At 24.9% G+C, this 27,531-nt stretch overlaps 1 protein-coding gene across 1 annotated transcript; it reads left to right on the forward strand.

Moving 5' to 3' along the window:
• Nucleotides 1–664: 664 nt before the first annotated feature.
• LOC129988527 (uncharacterized) lies at nucleotides 665–20,912 on the forward strand. Its single transcript, XM_056096772.1, has 12 exons — nucleotides 665–962; nucleotides 1,797–1,939; nucleotides 4,493–4,630; nucleotides 6,200–6,343; nucleotides 8,082–8,179; nucleotides 9,787–9,928; nucleotides 11,852–11,916; nucleotides 12,337–12,371; nucleotides 14,745–14,789; nucleotides 17,826–17,933; nucleotides 18,426–18,549; nucleotides 19,935–20,912. Exons 2-12 carry the CDS (start codon nucleotides 1,818–1,820, stop codon nucleotides 20,204–20,206), a joined length of 1,293 nt encoding a protein of 430 aa, XP_055952747.1. The 5' UTR covers nucleotides 665–962; nucleotides 1,797–1,817; the 3' UTR covers nucleotides 20,207–20,912.
• Nucleotides 20,913–27,531: the final 6,619 nt, after the last annotated feature.

Below are 27,531 nucleotides of genomic sequence, written 5' to 3' on the forward strand. Positions count from 1 at the left end.
AGATATACAAAAATTCCTCATCTCCACCACATTTCATCATCAGAGATTTAAAAAAATGTTAGTGGCACTTTGGATGTGAGGCTATGCCCTTTTTTTTTTATATACCGCATTATATTTAGCATCAAAAAGTGGCTTAAATACACTAACGCTTTGTTTCATGAAGACCTCAAAACTAGCTCGCATGGCATCTATACATGCTCTCCCTCTTGTCTAGTCGCTAAACCACTGGATAAACATCAAACATTGATTGAGCGTTTGGTTTTATGACACAAAAGTCAGTCCTGAAGCATAAATAAGAGTAAAGATGCACATCTTGTGATTTTTTTTTTTTTTTTTTTTCATAATGGACCCATTTAAATCGCAAAAGTGCATTTATTGCAATCGTTTTGAAATCAGAAGTTCTGTCTCTTTAAATAAAGGCAAACTATAGATGCTTTTTCTGTAACATTTTTGACTAATCTTATCATCACTTTCGATCTTATCTATACCTTATAATTATATAATAATTCTAAAATTCTGTACTTCAACAACGTATCAACGGTTCATTGTTGAGCTCTAGAGCGACATTCATTATAGCAGAAAATTATAAACTAAGCAATCTTTTATTGGCAACAAGATAACATATTTCCAATTTCAAAAAAAACTTTTTAAAAATCGAAAAAAAAACTTGAAGGTAAAATTTGCTCATCCCTAAGGAACCACCTTTATATTTTGTCTTATTTTCACTTCCTTATCTTGCAACGCATTACACGCGCCTTTCTGAAAAATGAATGACATTTTTATCTCAATGACTAATTTGACAACAATGTATACAAATACAAAATGCGTAGCTCGTAAACAAGATATTGCGCGCGCAAGTCGTCGTCCAATTTCCTTCCTTCTCTGAAATTTGACGGACAAGTTCACTAAATTTTTTTAGTGAAAAAAATATCGTTTAAAGTGCAATGTGAACTTTAATTACGGTAATCAAATCCTTAGTTTTGTTTTTATTTCATCTGATTTGAAGGCGTTTCTGTATTAGCTCTTTATTTAATTATCTCATTCGAAATGTCAAATCTGATCGAACTAGAATGCTTTGTCTAATCAGTTATTAGGACTTGTTTGTTTACACTAATTTCTCGGGATAGAATTCTTATTCTAGGTATTATTATTAATTAAATAATAATTTAACAGCAAAAAATAGATGTGTTATTCTGATCTAGTTGATCAAACGCAAAATAATGCGTAGAAATTTTAATCATCTATGCAATAATGTCAAAGTTTAGATCTATTATGATTCTTGTATTGATTTATCAAACTAATTGCTGAATGGTTATAGCATTCTAAGATTATTAAATTTAAATATATTAACTAATAAAGATTCTATTATTTCTTGTAATACGCATTATATATTATTCTACGATGACGCACTAAATAAAAATCATTTCTATCGGAATCTAAGAGAATAAATTGAATTATTTGTAGTAAATTAGTCATTAGTTACAAATAGTAAATATCTTCATATTTATGTATTAAAATTTCATTTTTAAAAGAACTGCAGATGAATTAAGAACTGGAAATTCCAAAATGCTAATTTTTATGGAATAAGAATTTCAAAAACTTTACTGAATCAAAATAATATTTATAATGTTAGTTGTTTGTACACAGATATTCTGTAAATGATTGAAATAGCTATTTAAAGTCTAATTTTGTAAAGAGTAGTAGCATTGAATTAAAAATGTTTGTTAAATATTCATAAAACTAAATTCCATAAATGATTTTTTTTTTTTTTCTTAAGAAGCAATTTTTATTTCTAGGTTTGATGTATTGTGCTGATCATGGAGCATTTTTGGCATAATTTATTACCTCATAAGCATAGCAATACCACATGGCAGAATATATCTAATGATGTTGTTGTCAAAGGATGTTTTGATTATTATGATACTACTGCATGTGTTAGGTAGGTATAGCATTTTACTTTCCATATAATAATATTGATTTCTCCTTTATTGAAACTTCATTATGTAATTTGTTTTAATTGATTTTTTTTTCTCCCCTTCTAAATTGTGGGTTCATGAATATTTTCTTATTTTTTTCTTTCTTTCTTTTTAATTGGATAACAAAAAGTGTTTCCTGTTTTTTAGCAAATATTAATTTATCAATATTTTTTACAATGTAACCTTATATTCTGGATTTCTGTGTAAAATTGTTTATTCTTCTTGAGATATGCATTTAAATTGAAACTGAACGTTGCATCTTTCAATCAAGTAATTAAATGTCATATTGATGTATGATTTGTTGGACATAAATCAAGTATATGCTTGTCTCCTTAAAAATGTGCGAAATTATAAAGTAGTGGCTGAAGCAGAGATTTGTAGTTTATTTGGACAATGGTGCTCTCAAATCACTATCATCATCTGTCCATCACTTGACATTTCATCACCAAATTTGGACAAATAGTGTTGAAATCTCAGTTAAATAAGGCAGACAAAATTGAACTTGATTCATTTAAATAAGTCTGTGAATAAAATATTAGTTCTTTAATAAAATATTTGTTAGTCCTTATGTTTTCAAAAATAGAATTAAATAAATCTTTCTTTATTAATAACTTAGTTATTAAAAAGCTTCATTGAAAAATTGAAATATTTGTATAAGTGAAATTAGATTTTGCTTGAAATATTTATAAATTGAAATCTAGAAGTTTGTATATCCTCTTTATTATGTCATGCTAAATTGTCTCTCCATTATTATAATTTTAGGATTCATTTTATTTCTTGCCATTGTGTTAGCTAATTAGATTTTCTGCTATACCTGCAAGACATATAAATAATATTTTATAAAGCTGTAAATAATATATTAAGCATTGATAAATGGATATTTTATGTATACTAATAGTAGTAAAGTGCTGCAGGAAATTTAATGAAAAAGGATGGAGCCGTAAAATGGTTTGGTAGTACTGTACTTGAAAATTACCTTAGAAGCTTCAATCAACTTTAATGCATGTATTGTCTTAGCAGTTTAAAGAACACTTTTTAATGTGCATACTCTTTAAAAGGTGTAGTATAGTTTTGTCTTTCTTGGATATGTTTGGCTTTAAAAAGCAAAATGAAGCTGTTTTGCCCATTGAGTGTTTTTCTAGACTCAGAATTATGTTTCTCTCCCTATATTATATATATTAATAACATTTTGCACCAAGGGATTTTAACCTCTTAATTTACAAACTATTCCAAATGATTTTTAAAAGCTCCTACAAACTAATTTTTTCTATAACTTATTAAAAAATTAAAAGAGAAATATAAAATGTGATGAAAATTTGTGTGGCAACTTAGATATATGTTTACATATGGAATTATAAACATTTTCAATATTGAATTTCAATCTACATTTGCCATTAAAAAACAAGTAGTCAACTTTGAATCAATTTTTAATTATCAGAAAATTGAAAAATAATGTTCAAGTTAAAAGACATGTTTTATTATTATTATTATTATCAATAAAGTAAAATAAATTTCTTTCAAATATATTTTCCTATATTTTACCTATTTTAAATCCAATTTTCTAAAGATTTTTGTGCAGCTGTTGTTGGTTATATATGTAATTCTTCATTTGTATTGTAAAAGCATAATCTTTAATAATAAAGTAACTATTTAATTTTTTACTAATGTGTTAGCTTCATGTTAACAATTACTACCAATGATGTCATGTTTGTATATTGACTGAGTTTGCCAATGATATGCTGTAAAAGTTTTTCAATAGCATGCAGTTAATATACAAGTACTATTTAATTAATTATAATACTTGCTAAAGTCTTTTTTTTTTTTTTAATGTTTCATAACATTTGTGAGCAGAATTTGAAGACAATTCATTCTCTAGAGGAAAAAACATCTATGCATTTCATTTTTGTTTATAGATTTTATAGAATAAATTGGCCCTTTTTAAAAAAGAAGCTCTATCTATTATTATTATTATCTTTTGCCTGATCTGTACTTTATAGTCATATTATTTGTTCATATTCAAAATAGTTCTTTTTTTTTTTCTAGTTTAATCATAGGTTTTCCACACTATTTTTATTTTTCTAGTAGTTTTAATGAAAATCATGTTAATATGATATTGAAATTAATTTATGAGTTGCAAATTAAAATATTGAAATTATTTTTTTTTTTTTTTTTTTATCTTACTCATTTCTGTTTTCATGTTACATCATTGGATAATTTTCTGTTAGTTTAACATCATCTAAAATGAATGTGAAAATAGGTTAATGTAATAACCTTAAGGTATAATTAAGATATATATTTTTTTCTTTTTGATACAACACTTATATTTACTATTTTTGATACAACTACATGTTTTGGCAACTTATCCATTGATAAAAAAATGCATTTTGCTCATCATATTTATATGATGATAACTGTTATTCAATTAACAGAAAAGTACCTGCAATTTGTATTAAAGTGTTTTTATATTTTAATTAGTTACATTAATATATATTTTTTTTCGATGTTTTCCTTTTTAGGAATTCTTTGTTGACCTTTTTTGGTTTTAGTACGCTGTTGCTATGTTTGTTTCGCATCACCAGACTGCATCTTCTACACCACCCACAAATTCATCAGTATCTTGTATTTTACTTTGCTACCATTGAACTTATATGCTTGTAAGTTAAGATATTTGGTCTATTATTAGTAATCTTTGAACCAATTTTAATACTGTTTTATTTTTAATTATAATGCTTTTTTCTAATTTGTTAGACAATTGATGTCATAGTAGAATTTCAGTTATCCAATATTGTTTTTCACCCTCACCATATGTCTAAAAAAATACATTATAAAATACCATAATATACTTTTAGTAGTTTCATTATCATTAGATAGGATTTTGTTTCTAGAGCAATCAAGGTGCCTAAATTGTCATTTAGTAAATATTTTGCACTACTCCTATAGCTTCTCAGACTGTTACAGCAATGAATAATTTTTTAATGACATTAATGTAGAAAAATTTAAGGAGCAATAAAAAGAAATCAGCAATTTTAAAATCACTTATTAGGACAAATTAATCATATGCTATTGAAATAGTTTGGAAATATATTAAATATTAACAGGATGCCTGAAGTATATTCATGATTTAATACTCCGATAGCAGCTATAAGAAAGCATTCTATAGCTAAGCAAAATATTTCAAACTTTGTTTGTATAAAACATTTTTCCTTGTGGATAGATTTATTTTAATGCTGTTTTCAAAAATAAAATGCATCTTGTTCATTATTTTATTGATTAAATATCTCTTTTATTTTGGAATAATATTTATTTTTGAAAGAACATTTTTATGAGATATTTTGCATAAGAAATGTTCTCTTTCGTTCTTTTTTTATAATCCAACTATTTTTCTAACCCAGCATTGATATTCTTCTACTGGATACTATAATTTATTAAGAAATATGATAAACAATTGTATAAGAAACTGTTATTTGTTATGTGATGATTATCAAGAACTTATCCTTTTAGCAAAGCTACTGTTGTATGCTGCGCTTTTATTTCAAGACTTTATTTATGCATTATTGATAATTCATGATATTATGGAAATACACGTTAAAACATATACAAATATGTCAGTTAAAATGTAAAAACCTATTGCCATTTTGCTGAATTTCTACAAATGCTTATTAGATTGCAGATTGCATTAAAGAAGAGACAAAATTTTAAATTTGTGCGGATATATTTGCTATTGTATATTACTCACTTATGTAATAAAATTCAGTGATCTTATTTAGAGAAATAATTAAAATGATCAACAAATAATATTTAGCTTTCCGGATAGTCCATTATTTTGAATAAAATATAATTAAAGTGAATTTTAAAGCTGGAGAATTATATATTTCTAGTATATAATCAAAATTTTGAATCCTCAAAAATATATTATTGATAAAAGTTTTATAATATATCAGAATAATTTGCTCTAGAGCAAATATGTAAAAAATAAATTTAAAAAAAATTTATGCACTTAGAATGTTACATTTTGAAAGAATGAGCATTTGATATTGTTTTTTATCTATTCTTTTCATGAGGGAGAAATAGGCTCCTGAATTTTCCATTATTCTTGGTATCTAATTTCTTAAAAATTCAATTTAAAATATTGTTTTTATCTGTTTTAAAATTATTTTAGCAAGTTTTCATTTTAAGTCGCATTTTATTTCAAGAGTTAATAAAGTTTATTTTTTAAATTTCAGAATAATAAAATGGATGGCCATGAACAGTTTATACCAAATGGAATATATTGCTTCTTATTTAAAAATGATTCAGTTCATTCTTCTTAGTCATTTTCACTGGTCTTTAGTATCTAGAATTCTGCATCAACAAAAGCTTATAAATTGGTATGTAATGTTTGTTATATAATTTCATTCTTTTAATGTTACAATAAAACAAATAAATAGTTTTTAATGTATCTTAAAACTTTTTTTAATTGAGAATATTTATTACACTTCAAATAATGAGTTTGAAATAAAAATTAATTTAAAAAAAAGTAACATTAATTATTTTGGTACATATTGAATGATTTTCATTATATATATATATATATATATTATCCTTTGAAATTACTGCAATGAAATAAATTTGTATCATCATTAAATGAGTTCATATAAGTTTAAAATAACAAACTTTTTTTATAACATTTACCTTTATTTTAATCAATTTCATATATGTTGTAAATGTAAAAGCTAAGAATTATGTATCTTGACTATTTGGCATAGTCCAAAGATTTCTCCCCTTTCAACTTCATGCATGGGTCAATTAAAAACCATGCTGCAGAATTCAGCATAATCTGAGACATATTTAGCAAGCTTCTGCAGTTCATCATTTTTCTTTATTATTAGGATTATTCCAGCTAGGTAGACTTTCATAGTTTGAGTTTATGAGGGTGAGTACTTTTTCTTAAAGAATATGTTAAGGGATTTCTTGGCTTCCACTTTTTCTGCTAAAATATTTGTATGGGAATTTAGATAGTAATGGTGTGTGTGTGTGTGTGTCACCATATCTGCCAATATTTAAAAATGTAAAATTTCATAATTGGTAATTGGATACTTATCTGCTAGTCTTGTCAGTGATATGGCAATCAGGAGGAGGAAGGGGATTAGAGGTTATAGATACCTTGGATATTGATCTTAGACTGGGACAAAGTGTTAGTGCATCATTAATGTTACTTTTTAAAAAAGAAGAATATGAGAAAATAATACCAAGTCTCTGGTCTGAGTTGGAAATGACATATATATATATAATCATAAATCTTGTCACTGCACTTGCTGGAATTTCGGCAATAAATGAATAATGTTTCAAGAATGTGAAATTCGAGGATATAAGAGTTTGTTTCATTTGGCCTTTGTATCAAATGAAGTGTCTAACAATCTACTTAAAAGAAACCAGTGTGATTGAATTTTTACTTTTTTGCCACTTATAGGGTTCCTGCAATGTGTTTTTTTGCAAATAGTTGTATATTGTACAAAAAAGCAATTATTTTTAATTTTTTTCTCCCATTTTCCTACCTTTATGCTTTAATTTTAAAAAAGATAATTGAGTTATTTACAACTTTTTTTTTTGTTAATTGTTCTGCAACTCAAAATAATAAATTATATGTAAAATATAGTTTTGCTGCTTATTTCAATCTTGATACTGAGCTTCATTTTATGTTTCATGTCTTGTGAAATATACCTAAATATATTGAAAAAAAAAAGTTTAAAAAGGAAATTGCATAATGTCTTTTTCCTAGACTTTATATAATGATTTTAAAAAACCAAAGATGCTAAATATGAATATGTTTGAATGTATAATACCATGTCTGTATTGACAACATTGTAACTTTTAAGTGTTGATATATTATAAGTTTAAGTATTATGTTTCTGCTCAAAATTAAATTGCAATGAGGAATTAAATGCCTTTTATACTATTTAGATTTTTTTTTATTTGCAAAAATATATAGTTTTTTTATTATATGTTTTAAAAAATATGATCTGCATAAAAAATTTTGCAAATGAAAGATTACCAGTGCAGTTGAGTATTTGGTCTTTAGTAATAGTTACAAAGAATATAATAAAAGCTAATATTTGTCTGTTTTAGGATTATTATGCCATTACTTGCTGGATTTTTGTCATTCTTTTCTTCAATTACTGCTTTGGGAATAATGACTCATTTCTCGCCTTCAGAAGAATGCCTCGGTAATTATCATTTGTAGTCTGTTTGTGACAACATGTAATGCAAAGAGGAAAATTATCAATGCCATTGTCATAAATTATTCTCATTAAAATAAATAATTGATTCTGAACAAACACCAATAGAAATAAAATATATATTTTTTTAATTTAATTAATCGATTATGAAATGTTTTTATTATATGCCTCTCTCTTCCTTTAATATATATGGAGAAAATTATTGATTTTCTCCATTGATTTGTTTATATCACAACTCACTTCTTATGTTAACATTCTCCTAGAATGTCCTAAATATTTGTATATGCAAATGAAATAATTTAAATTCTGACTATTAAAAAATATTTTTTTACACTGGTTTTTTTCTGAAATTTTATTGAATTACATTGAATTGGGTTGAGTTCCATTACTTATATATACTGAGTTAATATTGAAAATTGTTATAGAAGAAATGGTGCTATTTCTTTCTAGATGACTGATCCTCTTTCACTTGTGGTCTCTATTAATTGAGAACAAAAGTTTTGTAATAATTTGTAAATACTTGTAATATTTTGAGAATTAATCTTTTGTGGATTAGCTTTACCATAATCTCATTGATAGTTTAATTTAAAACATTTATGCATATTTTGAACTTTTTGTTTCTTAATTTATAAAAAGCACCACATTGTAAAATATCTTTAGCCAAATTTGTAAAGTTGGTGGTTGGTTTTTTGAATGTGAATAACTCTGCAATATGAATTATTGTGAGTGTAAAATTTTGATTTATTTCATGTTCGAATGTGCAAGTGTTAGAAAATAAAAATAAGGCTATTTATCAAATTAAAAACTCCCTTTAAATTTGAAAAAAAAAAAAATCCCCTCCAAAAAAAAATTTATGAGAAAAAAATCTCACATTAAAAGACTGATTAGGAAGAAAACATTTCATAACTTTTCCTTACTAGTGTTTATTTTGTGTTTATAATTTTCTTATATTAAGAGGGGAGGTTGCTTGGTTGCTTTTTTTTTTCCTTAAAAAATGTATGGTTTTATGGTTATTTAAAAAAAATGGTTTGTATGCTTTTAAATAATTTATTTGTTCAAAAAATATCTGAATAAATTTAATAGACATTTTTAATTAACTGTTAATTTAATCTTCTGCTTATTTTTAACTCTTTGTTGCAGAGTGATAAATAATTATGCCACATTTTTTGTTGCTTTTAAATTACTTTCATAAGTTGAACATTTAATTCATAATTATTTATTATTTTGCCATTCTTCTTTTTGTTGATTTGTACTCAAATATGTTAATGTGAGTTGGGGGGGGGGAGCAGTTATATCCAAATGTTGGAACTGTACAATGGTGAAAGATTTATTATCTTTGTTTCATATCCAGCTATGCTGTATCAGATGGTTAATAAAAATAGTTATTCATGATTGTTTACAGATAATTGTTTTTCTAAAATAATTTAATGTCACAATATTTTATACACGATCTATTTTGACTGTAGTATGTATGGAATGCCTGTGTTTATGACATCTTTGTAGAAATTAGGAAAACTTTACTATGTTGTGTATTATAAAACAATGAATTTTTTTTCTTTTATTATTATTATTGATTTGGCATTTTTCTTCTCTAGCACCTCATTGGATTCTATTGTCTTTTGCGGAATTCTTAGGAATTCAGTTATATGTTGTAGCTGGAATCTACATTACAAAGAAGATCAATTCTGTTTCAGCAATGGACTCATTTAAATGGGAACAAAAAAGAGATCTTTGGAGGTGAGTAATATGTGGATATCATGTGTGTATGTTATATAATTAAATGATGTTAAAAAATGTTATATAATTAAATGATGATTCGACCTTTGAAATATCATTCAAGGATTTCACTTTTGCAAAGTACACCTAACTGTGCAAAATGTGTCACTCAGCTTTAACAGATTCCATTCTATTGCATAATGGATTGTTTATAAGGTGATAATGTATTTTTAAAAAGTATAAAATTATAAATTTCTTTATAATTTATTGTGAAAAATGATAGATTGCATATGTGTATTATTTATGTCAGTGCACTTTTCTCAGCTGTGTTCACTTGTCCTAATCATCGGATCAGGTCGATAATTTTTAAGTAATATATAATAAAATTGTAGAATTTATTTGAATTACTTCTATATTACTTATTTATATTACTTCATATTTTATGTTTGTTTTCCTTTATTTGTTCCTTTATCCATATTTGTTTTTGTTTTTTTAATGAACACATCTTAATTGTGTGAAAAATGAGGGTAACAACCATTTCTTCAAACATATTTAATATTTTTTTGTGTTATGTATTGAAAGTAAATGTATATAGCTTTAGAATATAATGGCAGCACTATTCTTTATTTTTATCATCATCTAACTGAAATTGTGCTCTAGTGGTTGAGTTTATTTATGTCTTAATGTATTAACTTCAAACATTTAAAATAATTATAAAAAGGATATTATAATTTAAATTCATATAATCTTTAATGAAATAATTTTCGAAACTGTATTGCTATCTTTGCATTTCTATTTGCATAGTAATTATCAAAAGGTCTGAACTTGAAATTTTGATGAATTCCCATCCTTCAAAGTTCCCGGAAACTGAAAAACACAATTTTGGAATTATATCTGTCGCTTTGTTTGTGATCATGATAATTTAAAAAGTGTTTGAGTTTGATGGATGAAATTTATCTTTGTCTAATTTTAAACAACATTTTTTCAGAGGATGTCTTCCCATATATAAGTGCAAAATAGGAACAAAATGTACAGAGCTATAAAGATACATTTTGATACCACAGGTTTGGTATCAAAAATATAAATACACAGGTTAACAACTAAATAAGATCAAATTTTTAATTATATTTTTCATGAGGCTGACTGACTGTTGGTTTGTTCTTTTGCATGTCTGCATTAATTCAAAAATGCAATGATTTGGATAAATGAAATTTAGTTCATAATTTAAGTATCTAAAATGTAGACTTTTATGTAGTTTTCTTCCAAATCAAATCTGTTAAATATTTGTCCTTTCACATGTATGTAAATGGAATAACTCAAATGTGCAATGACTTTAATAAATAAGATTTAATGTGTGATGGTATGACTACAATTGTATATCACTTAAGATGTTATTCTTTAAAATAACTCCTGAAATGTGGGGGGGGGGGAGCATCAAGTATTTTAGCTAATGTAAAAGCTAAAGCATTCATTTTCCTTATGATGCAAAATAACATGAATGTTTTAATATTAAATTTTAAAATTTTATTTAATATGAAAATGTATCCATTTTTACCACTTCTTAATATATTTACTGACCAAAAAAAAGTGATATATATTTTTCCTACCCATATATGTGGTGCATGAGTGATATCATAAACTTGCAAAAGAATATATGGATATTTTTCATAAAAGAGAAATCAGAATTATTTTTTTTTCTGATTAAATATAATAATGGTACAAGCATAAAGTATAACTTTAATAAATTTATAAATATAATAGTTGTTTGCATATATTTCAAAGATCATGGTTTTTACTTCACTTGTATAATTATTACTTTTAATGTGCTTCAATTTTATATGAAATTCATTAGTTTGTTATTGTTTTATTTACTTGTTAAATATTATTTCAAATATCTTGTAGTATTTATGAAATGTGTTCATTTTTACTTCTTTATTCTTTCAGTGTTATCATGGTTTATGAGTTTTCTTCTGTAATGTCTTTGGCTTACTTTGTATCATTACAAATCTGTAAGTTTTATTTTATTTTTAGTCATTTATTGATTTTGTGCTCCTTAGAACATTTATTGGTATTCTAATTAATAATAAGATAATTATTTTACTAATATGTTAGGAATGATTTTAAAACTTTGAGATATTTTTGAAATAAAATACATCAATGAAATGATACCTTTTATATAAAATAATTGAATTTGAATTTTGAATGTTGCTTCAGTTAAATAAAATATCTTTTTGGAAATTAATGATGAAATTAAATATTTTAAATTTCAAATTCATTTTATAAACTATGGCAGTTTTTAAAATCCTAACTGCAAATTAGTGTTAATTACTATGTGTGCAATATTAAAATGTCACAGAATTTTTTAAAAAAAAGTATTTATTGCTTGTATAAACATTTTCTAAAACCATTGCAATATCCTTTTTTCCCAGTGGGAGGAAATGCAACTGGTTGCAGTGAAATATTTGTAAGTATAGTACTTTAATCGTAATTATATTTCTTTGCTGTGTAAAAAAAATGTGAAGTTATTTTCATAAATTGAAATTCCTTTTGTGAGTGAATTACAATTATTACTACTTAAAAAAAAAAAATAGATGAAATGTATTAAAAATCAGAATCTGAATTTAATTTTAAAAAATTTTTCTTTATAAATTTTATAATATATTGTCATATTTAAATTACACTCAGAAAGCTAAAGAGTATTTATTTGCAAGGCATATTACAATAAATATTAAGTTTTTACTTTTGTCATATATGAAGTGTTACATAGATAGATAAATAGAATTAGATTGACAGTACATAGATTTAGCATCTACCAAACCATCTATACTATTAGCAGAAAGCTAAAGAGTATTTGTGAGATACGATGTAAAAAAAGATTAAAATTTTTTACTTTATCATATATGAAATGTAGAGAAAATATTGTAATCATCAAATAGGTTCAAACTCAAGGAATTTTGACTAATCTGTGTCGTAATTAGGGTTTCGTGTATTTATTGCGGCTCCAATTATTGAGACGTTATAGAAAAATAATTTTATTTACATTTTAACTAAAGAAATTAAAAATTCCATTTATACTACGAACTTCACCAAGGCAGAGTGCGAGAGCAATCTGAAAAGAAGGAGATAATAGTTTTTTAGAAGCTTGGAGCATCAATATCTGGATGATGAGCGGCATGGCAATTACGTCACATACAGCCTGGAAGGAGTCTGTAGTTTACTGATATATGATATGATTTATGATAGGCATTCACTACATCTCCATACTTTTGACATCCCTGTGTTCATAGAAACCATTTTTGGGAAATGTCTGCCTGTGACAAAGATAATTTTTTTAAAACAATTGCTTAAGCTAGATGGAGGAAATTTGGTATATGTACAGTCTTTACATCAGATTTGTAGATTTCTATCAAATTTTGAGTCAAGTCCATGCAGAGGAAGTCTACTTGGCTGTTCAAATATAAGTTAACACAATAAATATAAAATGAATCGAATTAGGTAAATAAAATTAAGTACATAGATTTATCATCTACTAAACCATCTGTATTATTTGCCAAATTTTGATCCAAATCTAACAGAGTTCATTGTCTGTTGATTTGTACTTTCAGAAACATGTAAATCCAATAACTGAAAAACACAATGACCTAAATATATCAAATTTAGTATGCAATTTTGTGAATAACTACAAGTCTAGCTCTGTATCACATTTTATTTTTGTTTTATATCAATCATTTCAGGAAAATGCATCTAAAAGAGAAATTTGATTTCCATATACTATTTATTAGATGCCAGAGATGAATCACCGAAATACTGCCTAAGGAGGATATAATAGCCAGTATTAAATAATCAAAAAAGTCTTTGCAACATAAAATACAAATAAAATGGAAAAACTAAACAAACGGGGGAAAAATTGCTTAGTCCAAATATATATATATAAACATAACATTCATGATTTCTAACAATATTTATATGAATGAGATTATTCTTTTGATGCGGAAAATGCTATTTTAATTTAGATGTAAAGACGCAAATTATCCTTTGACCTTGTATGTAAATATGTAATATTTGGAGATGCTGCATGATTTCAAAAACCAAAAGAAGTAAAATTCAACCAGTTTCATTTTGAAATATGTAAATCTAAAAATTATTTCAACACTTACACAATCTTGATTATTACTATCACTAAGTAATATTGAAAAGCTTTAACAACATTTCAGTTGCACATCTTAATAAATGCTTCTTGAGTTTCTTTTTAAAAACTAATCAGTTTATTTTTAATTGTTAATTATATGCAAAATTTGTTTGATCTAAATCCTTTTCCAACAAAACCAGTTGCTGTTTCTGTGCTGTTACAATATAATTAGAATGCTGTAATTGATAAGAATGATAAAACTTCTTTGTTTTGTAAATTTAAATCCAGCATCTTTTAGTACATCTTACACAGCAAGTAAAACATTTGTATGGTGTAAATATATGTTTATTTCTATGTTTAAAGGTTTTCTCTCCCCTTGAAGCAACTACTTCTGTAAGATCTGGGAGTGAACAATATGCTTGTTTTAATTCTAATTGACGATCATTTTGAATAATTTTATATTGTCATGAGATAGACATTTATTACTTCAGCAGAAATTTTAGTGAAATCTTGTATTGTCGTAACAGTCATAATATAACTAAAGATAATTAAGACAATTGGCAGTAAATTATTCCGAGAGATAGTATTGAATTATTTATGTTTTGTTTCATGCAAGAGACTTCAATATTTTGAGAATTTAAGCTTATTTATATATAAGAGGAATTTTTGAAATTTCATTATATGTTTTTTTTCCTTTTTCACTTACAGAACTATACCCAAAATATTTATTCGCCTGTGTATGCCACATTCATGGTAATTATTTGCTTGCATTTTACATGTGAATTTATTTTTTTACTTTTGAAAATTTAATAAACTTACTTAAATATTTACGTTTCCATCTTAATATATAATTTTTCTTTGTTCTTATTTTAAAGCTGTTTTCTTAGGGAATTTCTTTCAAATTATCTTGTAATGATGAAGATATTAGTTTATAACTTTCAAAGTTTGTGTTTTAAAGTATTATTATATTGCTAAACTGGTGTTATATTTTTCTGTGTATACAACTGATCATTTTCACACTCAACATTATATTCAATACATCATTAATTTGCCATAGTATCATAAAATTTTACTGAGCAGTATTTTTACAATTGTTAAATATCCTCTTAATTGTCTTTATATTTTAATATTTGTTATGCATGAGAATATGTACCTTTGAGCGAGCTGAAGAATATGTACCTTTTGAGTAACATTGATTAGATTATGAGTTTAATTCACAGATTTTAATGTGTTTAATTTGTTTATTTATTAATTTTTATCCTTTTATAATCTTTGTTTATGTTCTTTTTTTTATATTATTCTTCCATTTTCTGTTTTTTATAAGACTTCTTCTCATAAACATGTAAAGTAATATTCTGCAAAATCACAGAAGTATCCAATTCACTGATTATTTCCTTTGATTCTCAAATTTCAAAAACCCATTCTGTAAGTCATATTAAAAAATTTCTGTTATTTTGTCACATTTCTGTTATTTACTAGTATCGTAATTTATGCCTGAGAATCTTGTACCATAATATTGTAAATTTATCTTGCTTGCACATATGAAGACATCCAAATCTGGTTATATATATATATATATATATATATATATATACTAGCCGCCTTTGGCAATCAGCCGGTTCGCCAATCTTAATGCTCGTTAAAATTTTAATAATTAACTATTTTATGTAATTCCTTCTTTAATAGCTTCTGCATTAAAATATTTTAAAACTTCAAATTTCAATTCACACAGAATATTATAAAGGCCTTCAGTCATAACATAATCTGTATCTCTCCAATTTTCTGTTAGCTCCCATAGAATTTATGCTTTAAATTAAAGTGGAAATGATTAATCTGCAATTAATATAATAATATTTTTTACTGAAACAAAGCTTTTTTTTTTTTTTTGTAATATGATTATTGAAAACAGAGTCACTGATCATTTATGGGCACTAAAGAATATCTTTCTTAATTTATGTAATATCTCAAGAATTTGTCAACAAAATTTTTTCAGATTCATCTTGAGCAGGTATATTAATTAACAATGTTTAATTTTAAATGCATCAAACACTAAGAAAATAAACAGAATAGTTTAAAATAATCGGTCAAAACAGGTAAAAAAAATTACTTAAAAAACGATGAACTTAAACTAACATAAATAAAATTTAATTACAAAAGCATACAACTAACCTAAAAATAATTTAAATCGAGTCCGCTTCCGTTGAAATGTAAACAATCAGAATACAATGCGCATGCGTGAATTTTCAACGCCAGTTACGGTAACGCAAATGCGTGAATTTTTCTACGCCAGTTGGGGTAACGTTATGTAGATTAGACATTTTTAATTTCCTTTAATCTGTTTTATTTTAATTCAAAAGTACTTCAGAATGAATCTGAAAGATCAATTAATTAACAATGTTTAATTTTAAATGCATAAAACATTAAGAAAATAAACAGAATTGTTTGAAATAATCGGCCGAAAAATGTTAGCCCTAGCTTCATTGCTGTTGGGGGAGGGGAAACTGAAGCCTTACTCATTTGGCGGTGGGGAAAATGAAAGGATTTTTTGGTGGGAAAGTTAGTTTTTAATTAAGAATTAAAATTCTAATCAAAATTTCATTAAAAGGGACCCCAGGTGCCCATTCCCGATCTCCAAGGTATATACGTACCAAATTTGGTAGCTGTAGGTCAAATGGTCTTCTCTGTAGAGTGCCAACACACACACACACACACATTGAGCTTTATATATATATATATATATAAATCAAAAAATTTTTTAACTTTAATTTTACTCTTTTAAAATTTTGTTTCTTTGAAAGTTACAATATTCAACATCATCCATCATTGAATTATTTTGTGTTTGCCATGCACATTTGGCTACAAAATTCTACAAATTTTATTGCTAGAACAATAACAATTGAAATATATTAAAATAGAATTATTCATATGAATAAAATTTAATAGTTTTAAATTATGCATTTAACTAATTGTCTTTAGTGTCCAATTTGTTTACCCAAAGTATATATTATTGACTTTTAAATGTTTACTTTGCTTTATTGACTTTAAATGTTTACTTAGCTATTTAAACTTTTCAAGATATGGTAAAAATAACAAATATGAATATAGTGAAATTTATGAAAAATTTATCTTAAAAATTGCTTTGTTTTATCCATTATTTTTAATGAAAAAAATTAACAAAATTAGTAAGTTAAAAGGCATAGTATGTATGTATATATCCTATCTATCAATATATTTATATATGTAATAAAATAAGAACAAAATCAATTTTGGAGTTTATGTCCGAAAAACGCGCAAATATTTTTCTTCTCTGTAAAAGTGGCAAAAAATCTTAAAAAATTTTATTATGTAAGAAATAATAAAATGTTTAATTATGCAATTATATTTTGAACTGTACAAAAACTATGAGATGCATTAATGCAAATTATATTTAAAAATAATTTTATTTATTTATTTTAATAGCAGGAATTTATAGCATAACCAAATTAGTATCATTGAAAAATAGTTTTCTGGCCTGCAGTATAGTGTAAAAAAAATTTTTGTGTAATATGTTTCCTGAAGTTGTTAATAAATTTCTGTTTGATTTTTATTTCATTAGAATCTGTTAGATATATCTATCCAAGATAATTATCATCATTAAATAAAATATAATTATGTCAAATTTAGTTACAAAGAACAATTATGAAAAATAGCTAACATCTTCTATTATTATTATTATTATATTTGCAATATTTTGAATTATAATTTCAAAACTTATAAATAGCTACTTCTGAAATCTCTTTTATTTCCAAGGTTATCAAATACTTATTCCCTATCTGGGTGATGTTGTTTGTGTTTTATCCTACTCGAGGTTGTTTATCCAGTGAAGATGAAAGACTGCTTGGATGGTCTGGAGATGGAGTGAGTTTTTCTGTTGATTGTGGATTTTAAATTTTCATTAATCATTCTAACGTGTTTACGATTTTTTTTCTGTCAAAGCCTGAATGTTGATAGCATTTTATGGAATAAGTAATATTGTATTTATATAAATTATACAATGTCTTTTTGTTTATAATTTACAGGATTTGAAAAAAATTGAAATGAAAATAACTTAAAACTTTGCATTTTTATAACATTTTATATTTAATGACTTTTCTGTTTTCATATAAAAGTAAATGGGAAAAAAATTAACTCTGGATTAATCTCTTGTTGGTGTGTTGGTAAGGTTTCTGGAAATCTTAACTGATGATATGTCTTGCATGTTAAACATAAATATGTATACTATTAATGTTAAACAAACGACATAATTTGACTGTTTATAAATTTGATATTTTTGTTTATTTTATTGCTGAATTTGTTTCAGAATTCATAGATTTTTATAAGGTGATTTTTTATTCTTTTTCTTTTTAATAGTCTACAACATCAGTATTTAGTCCTAGCACTAGATTCATGGATTCATATAAACAGCTTGTCCTTCCTGTTCAGAATGTCTTTGTTACTGAACATCCTGTCTTGAGACGATCCGCTTCCTCTCCAGGTAAAGTGTAAATTTATTTTGTCTTACAAAATAATTTATTCTTCATCTTGTCAAACAGTTTGTCAAAATAGTAGCAAAGCTGGCTATGGTAGTCATCAAAAATTTTCAGATTTTGATGAATCTCCATATTTCAGATTTTTTGTTGGTGTCTTGGAAATTCATTTTTGAGAATAATTTATTTTATAATAATTTATCTGTCTGTAAATATAATAACTCAAAAACACATTGGGCTAAAACAATAAAATTTGGTATCTAATCTTAGCATCAGGTTTGTAGATTTTTGTCAAAATTGGTAAAGGGAAGTATGAATGTGCATCTGAACAATATAACTCAAAAGCACGAAGAGCTATATGAATGAAATATATAGATTTATCATCAGAATATTTTTTGTACGTTAAATTTTGGACTAAATCTGCATTTGTTAATCGGTATATTCATGTATATGTGAACACAATAACTAAAAAGAAATGCAATTACTTGGGGAAATAAAATTTGACATGTTGGTCTTGTGGACAAAATGGTACATCTGTGTCATACTTTGGGTGCAGTCAGAAAAAATCTGAAATGCATGCTCAGCAATGCACTGATCTGAAATGCATGCTCAGTTTTCTTAATTATATTATGAAACAGTATTGGTTACATTTTATTTAAGTTAAATCATTTAGATGTTATTTTGTGACTATGATTCCACTAAATTGTCAGATATTAGAATAATGTTATTTTAATTGTTTTGCACCTTTCTGTTTGTGTTCATGAACTTTCTAAATAGAGCCAGATTTCATTCTTACTTAATTTCTCATAGTCATTTCACAGAAATAGTTCCATTTGTTTGTAAAAAAATAGAACTTTAAACAAATTTAATTATTTCTGCATTTTGCCAATCTTTTAATATAGAAAAGATTATATATTAAAAGTAGATAAAGTTTCTCATAGTGATATCTTTTGCATGGATAAAAATAAAAATTTCCTTATTAATATTGTAGTCATTTGTACTTAATTTGGGACTTCTTATAATTAAAATATTTTCTTTTTTGCACAGAGTTGTAATTGATGAATTTTTTTGATAAATTTCAGGAAATATTCCAAAAATTTTAAATCCTAATTTATAAATTTAGAATTTGGTAACTTTTATTTTCTACTAAAATTGTCAAATAATTGAAAGCTCCATGTTCGTGCTTTTTTTTTTTTTGTCATATTAATTATCTATTATCCCTTTATTTGAGAAATATTTCATTTAAAAATGAGAATAATTCAGTAAAATTTCCAAACCTAACTTAAATTTGCCTTCATGAATATATATGTGTTTGTTTTTTACTTAATAAATTATGTATTGTTAAATTTGTTTCCATGGTGTTTAATTTCATTTTCTACCTTCCATTTCACAGCAATTTTTTCTAAACCAAATCTTACTCCAATATCTGAAGAGTCCTCTATCTTGCCACCATCAAGAGTTGCATACTTTGGCTATGGTGCAATGGATTCATATTGTTCTCAACCCGAAACAACTAATGCCCAACCCACGAGAACAAGATCCAGACACGACAGCGGTATGCCTGCTACTGGTGTCAGAAGCAAGAATTTCAGGGTTCCTGTTTCTTTGAATCATTGTGCAGATGAAATGGAAAGTGTCACTCCCTCTTCAGGTGAACGAGCTTAAGTCTGGCCACCATCGTCTTTTGGGCATTATTGAGAAACTAAAATCTCACTCTTTTTTTTTCTGTTATTTGGAAAATCTTATGTAAGTTGAAAGAGGCATTAATTTGATTTCTGCTGATGTTTAGTTGCATTGCATTATATCAAAGTGTATTGTTTGTTTTTTTATTTGTGATACTCAACTTTATATGCTTATTTTGTAGAATAAGTAGATGTAAAATGTGGGATATGTATTAATTTGATAGGTATCATTAAAAAAAGATATTGCTTATATTTTATGTGTTAAACTGGGCTCTCCGGTTATTGGCGATGTAATAGAAGTTGTCTCGCGAGATCTTTTGTTATTTATATATTGCTTATGTGATCAAATTGTTTTACTTTAAATATCTGTCAAAGCTTTTCTGTTTTTATGGAGCTTAATGTTGTATATATATAACAATCCCTTCGTACTAAGTGATCAGTGATAGATTAGTGTTGGGAATATTTATTTCTGCTAATATTAATTAATTGTGATTAAAATATATGTTAGAATTACTGCAATTTTTTGCTTTTTGCAAGTTTGATGACATAACACTATTAAAATGTCACTTAAGGTATATTTCACCTAAAAAAGTAATGTTTATGTAAAATAATTTTAGAATTTTAAAAATAATTGCTTGAAGAGAGTAGAGGACTGTTATTATATTTAATAAAATATCTGAAATTTTGGTATTATTATTAAAAGGATCCATCTTAATTGTTTTTAATATAATATCTTTTTATCTACATTTTAAAAAACATTTTATACTCTATGTAAAATAATTTATAAAGTGTTATCTTAAATTAAATGGAAATGGTAGTCTCTTTTGTTATTTTAATTTAACTTAAATAATTAATTATTGAACTTTACTATTACACTTTTTTTATTAATTTTTTCATTCTTGCTCTTTGTTAATTTTTTTGCAAAATTTTACTATATTGATTTTTTTTTTTTTTTTTTTCTTTTTACATTTTTTAGTCAATCTGACATTCCCCCCCCCCCTCTTCTGTTAATTTGCAATTATTATAAACATCTTTATATGATAATTATTTTCAATGGTATTTATATCTTTTATTGGTTATTTTAATGTTTATTTTTTTAATTATTTTTTGAACTTTTTTTATTATTGTATTAGAATCAAAGCAAGAAGAAATTTTTAATACTGGAAATAAGATTTTATATATATTATTCTAAATATATCTAAAGATATATTAAGATATTTAGATATATTATTATTATAGATACGTTTGATTTATTTAAATTTTTTTCATTGAAATCTTTTAACTTTTTGGTCATTAATTGTAATTGTAATTATGACTGTAGTAAGATTTATTTTTTAACTAAAATTTCATGATGCAGATTAATAAATTTAATTAATCAGCTTTCTCTTCTTTTTTTAAAAATATTAATTTTTAGAATATATTTCTAATTAACTCTTTTATTAACTTTATTTGTTGGAAATTCATTTTTACTTGTTATATTCATTTCATATTTGTTGATTTGTCTTTGACAAGTCTATTTATTTTTTGCAATTTATGAATTGTTGACCCCACCACTTCGTAAATATACATGTATGTATATGAATTGTTATGTATGAAATAATTAGCAATACTTGCTATAAACATGTGGAATTGAATTTTTAGCCTCACCGTATTCTTTTATAATACAAACACCTAAATGAAGTTCTTTTTTAGTATTTTAATGTTGCACTTTCATTCTCTCTCTCTTTATATTTATATATATATAATATAATATTAATGAAGCATGTTTGAATAGGTGACTGATATTTTTCTTATTTTATAAATTTCAAGTATCAATAAATGTTATGAAGTTATTAAAAAATTTTACAAATTTCACTACGATTCCTTTGACAATATTCTATTTTAAACTAAAAAGTATTAGTTTAATGGATCCATTTTTTTAAACAACTTCTGATACGTTATAGATTTTTTTAAACAAATATATTTCTTTTTGCCTGCCTGAAAATTTTCATCTCTTATTGTAATAAAAATTATGAATGTAGTTAGAATATATGAATAATGATTATTTAAATTTTAAACTTGATTTACCTGACATTTATTAACTCTACCATAAGACTAAGGTGAGATTTTCTTGTATGTAGATTTCTCTCTCTACTTAATTAGCTAGTCTCTTTCAGTATTGTATGGATAACTCGTATACTTGTTTTTTTTTTTTTTTTTTTAATTTTATATTGTAGTTAACTTGTAAGTAAAACTTTTTATAACCGTGTACAATTTTTTATATGTATCAAGACAACTTCTATATGAATCAAAGTTTTCTTGCAGTTAGAAAGTGAGATTTGTTTTCATCCAGCATAGAGATTCTTACTGTGTATGAGTTCTATGACTTTTTGTAGTTCTGTGTATGAGTTCTACAGTTAAAGAGATCTGTATCATATTTGCTGTAAAATAGTGCTTCTGTCAGGAACAGTTTACTTGTAGAAGGCATTTCTTATCAAAGTATCTACTTATTATTTATTCCCTTTGGCACTTCTTTTAAATGTTTTCTGGGTTTTATTCTTTCTTTTCTTTATTAGCTAGTCCGTGTTAGTATTATATGATTGTTAATTTTCTTACATCTTGTAAAAATACATGTATAAACTTGATTGTTCAATTCTCGTGAAATAAGCTAAGTAGTTTTATAAAATGTTTAAAGAAGTGTTTAGAAGTAAGCGAGATCCCGATTTGAAAATGCTTACACTTTGGCAATCTTTTGCGGTGCAGTATTTACCACTGTCCTTTCCCCTCTCCTTATTTTTAAGGAACTTGGCTTTCTCTCTGTAATTATGTAAATAAGTATGAATAATTTTATCATTATTAAATTATTTTACTGCTATGATTTTTTTTTTCAATTTATATGTCAGAATTTAATGGGATACCATTACTAATTGCCTTTGTTTTTTTAAAAAAAAGAAACACTAATTTCTGCATGTTCATACTTATATTCAGTTTTTAAAAAAATAAGTAAAATATTTCCTTATTAACACAAAAATATTGTGCAAAGCTATTTGATATTTTGAATTCCATATTATATGTTGAAGATATCATTCTAATATTGTAAAGTACTTCGTGCTGTTAAGATTTGGAAAAGTAAAATATTACTAAAACTATTAAGTAAGTTTCAACCACTTACCTGATAATATGAGCATGTTTGGAGATTCCCATCATATCTGTAATGAGTACTTGAAGTAAAACAATTATTATTCTAAAACATTTTTTTTTTTTTTTTTAAGTCAGGCTGATGTTTTGAAAGTTGTGTGTTAGGAAGAAAGTATATGAATATCATTATGAACCATTTTGGAAATGTTAAAAAGTATGCAAGAATGTTGTGCTTATTTCTGTTAATTTTGATGCAATTGCAATAGCCAATAATAAATAGGTTATGTATAATGTAATATTTTGAAAGGCAAATGTGGTGCACATTTTATGAATAATATTTCACTTTAAATACTGTAGAAGCCTTTTTTATACCATAATCTGCCATTTATGTATCCTCAACAAGTCAAAAATATGTCTTCTATGCTATCAGAGGAATTAATCATGCATGTTTTTTCTTCTATTTCTTGCAAATATTGTCTTTTATACACAGTGTAATCCAGCATGTGTAAGTGAGTAGTCATGTTATCTCATCAGGTAATCATTATTACCTTGCAAGAAAGGTTTATATTCCTGCAATTTCTTGTTAGAAGAAATATTTTTATCATCGTCTTCACTTTCCTGTGAAAGTTAGTTGTGCTGAACTGTTTATTACCATTTTCGTATAAATGATAGAATCTGAAAAAATCTTGCCTATTTATATATATATATTGGTAGGAAAAATGTATGGGTTTTTATTAAACATTTGATAAAACTTGAAAAATTACTGTTACAATTTCTTTAAATCAATCTTATTTGTATAATGCGTATTTTAGTAAAATATTACTAAAATGTATATTCCTTCTGTTGTGGTTAGATAACATTGTTTATTGTTCACATTTTAAAACATTATTAATATTTGGATTGGAATGTTTTAAAGCACCATTTTCTGGTTGAAAAAGAGAATATGATATAATTTTTAAGTTGAAGTTTGAAAAAAAAAATATTCATTTCTATTTACATATCTTTAAAATAAATTTTTAAAAAAATAGGAGTTTTTGATAGTGGGTTTTTTTACCCCTCTCTAGGTAAAAGATAAAAACATAGTACAAAAAAAAAAAGGATATAAAAGTAACAAATCTGGTAGTTAAAATTATAGTAATAAATATATCAATTCGTATTAATAAATTTTTACTCATGGGTTTTTTTTTTTCCCCCTGTTTTAAAAATTCATGATATAGGGAGTAATGTGAAAATTATGCTAATTCATACTATAAAACATATTCTACTCACAATATAGGAGATTTGATATATTTTGAAACTACTGTAAATATCTTGTATATGTTTTTAAATTAAATGTGTAGATAGAAATATGTAGTCGTTAGTATTAGTAATTGACACAACTGTTCTGAAATACTCCAAATACTGCATTATTCTTAACATTTGTACCTTGCACATTAAGGTATTATTTACTGTTTGTAAATTATGTGAATCGTGGAAGTGTTTCTTAATTTATATTATATTTCCATTTTAAATGTTGTATTTTATCATTTTCTATATTCTGTGTATGCAACTGTCCGAGTTGCTCACAATCTTAATGGTCTTCCCATTCTCTGTGGAGTATTTTTTTGGTTGATCAGGGTAAAAAAAAAAAAATGTTTAATCTGAAGCTTATTACATAAAAGGATTACATTTGTTAAATAATTCAGCTATATATAGTTATACCATTTGCTTGGTCTGTAAATATAGGCTTAACCTGAAAATCTGCTTACATATTATATGAATTTATAATCTTACAGATTGTATGAACTTATTATTATTGCATATCCTCAAAAGATTGTATTTCTAGTTATAGACTTTAAATCTGAATCAGCATGGATTTAAAAAGGCAAAATATACTCCCTTTCTCTAAACATGGAAAATTAAATTCTGTGCTTTAGTGCATATGCTGGGCTGTTTTGATTGCACATATATGAGGGTAAGATGAAAGATGTTTTTTTTTTTTTTTTTTAATAAAACAATATATAAAAATTGAATAAATATGTAAATAATTAAAATGAATTAGTATAATGTTGAATAAATAAAACAAATTAGTACAATTAAAAAAATATAGTACAAAAAAAATAGAACAATTCAAAAAGTCTATCAGTAGAATCATCAAGTTATAGGAAAGAATAGTTTTTTAAAAAATGTATTTATATGTAAATAAATAAAACAAATTAGTACAGTTAAAAATCTAGTGCAAAAAATAGCACAATTCAAAAAGTAAGTCAATAGAATCAATAAGTAATAGGAAAGAATAGTTTTAAAAAAATGTATTTATATGTAAATAAATAAAATAAATTAGTTCAATAATGAATAAATGAAACAAATTAGTAGAATTAAAAATCTAGTAAAAAAGGCACAATTCAAAAAGTAAATCAATAGAATCAAAGAGTAATAGGGAAGAATAGTTTTTAAAAAAGTATGTATATGCAAATAAATCTAATAAATTAGTACAATATTGAATAAATAAAACAAATTAGTACAATTAAAAAATATAGTACAAAAAATAGCTCATTTCAGAAAATAAACCAATAGGATCAAAGAGTAAAAGGAAAGAATAGTTAAAAAATGTACTTTGCAGAGAATTTTGTAGAAACGTTTGTCTTAATAACAATGCATCTCTCCTCTGTGGATTAAAATCGTCCAAATAAGAGGCACAGGATTTTGAATTGAAAAGTAGAAATGATATGATTAATTGAAATCAAAGCACATGTAACTTAGCATAATAAAATACAAGTCAAATATAGAATAAATAGTCCTAGAAACCACAATATTTATAAGAAAAATTACATTAAAAAAACTTTTGCCGATTGCAGAATTAAACAATTCTGTTTACATTTGTTCTCATCACTATTTCTAGAATTATATTAGAAAGTTAATCAGTAAATAATTTGGTCTTAAATATGGCAGGCTTTATCATCCATTTGATTTGTATAAAATGTGGTTTGTTTGAATTTTTTTTTTTTCATAAGAATATCAATAAGTTTTATGCATAAATTTTATTTTGTATGTAATATATGACTCCATTAGTCACCAATTTTAAAAAGATGATTGTGTTAAATTCAAAATCTACTTGTTCTTAAGAATTTGTGAATCATTATTATTTTGTTTTAGAAATTTTTTTAATTAGACTCTTATTGGAATAATTGTTTGTTTTTATTCTGTAAGTTGTATATAACTTGTATCTTTTATGTATTTATTATTGTTTTGGAAACTTTACCATTAAAGTTTATAAAATTACCAGATTTTTTTTTTTTTTTAATTCTGTAGTTTTAAATTTCTGTCATTCACAAACCCTTTTTCTGCTCCTAAATATATATCAGGTATATATATTTCTATATTTATGTTAATAATAAATTTAAACAATTGTTTAATGTATTAGTTTGGTACAAAATGTATTATATATTAAATGTAAATTAGTGCATTACAAAATGCATTTCATGCCTATTTTTGTTTTTTAAATTTAATTATGTGAAAATTTTTTAGTGTTGTCAAAACTTTTGTGACCCATAGTTTATGAAGTCCTGCATTAATTAAACAAATACTTAACTATGAGTGTTGTATTATATATTCTTATATAAAATATTCATTACATTTAAATAATAATGATAAGGGCTAAATGTACAAATACCTGTATATAATGACGATGTCTCACTGTGAATAAAGTTATACCTTTGAAAAAAATCTTCTTTAGATTTTCAATTTTATTAAACATTGATACATTTATAGAAATACATTTGTATGTGAAAAATAACCGATTAATCTTATTGATATGTAAAGTAGTATATTGCAAAATGCATTTTATGCCTATTTTTGTTTTTTAAATTTAATTATGTGACAATTTTTTAGTGTTGTCAAAACTTTTGTGACCCATAGTTTATGAAGTCCTGCATTAATTAAACAAATACTTAACTATGAGTGTTGTATTATATATTCTTATATAAAATATTCATTACATTTAAATAGTAATGACAAGGGTTAAATGTACAAATACCTGTATATAATGACGATGTCTCACTGTGAGTAAAGTTATACCTTTGAAAAAAATCTTCTTTAGATTTTCAATTTTATTAAACATTGATACATTTATAGAAATACATTTGTATGTGAAAAATAACCGATTAATCTTATTGATATGTAAATTAGTATATTACAAAATGCATTTTATGC

This window comes from Argiope bruennichi, chromosome 10 (assembly GCF_947563725.1).
Source record: "Argiope bruennichi chromosome 10, qqArgBrue1.1, whole genome shotgun sequence".
Lineage (NCBI taxonomy): Eukaryota > Metazoa > Arthropoda > Arachnida > Araneae > Araneidae > Argiope > Argiope bruennichi.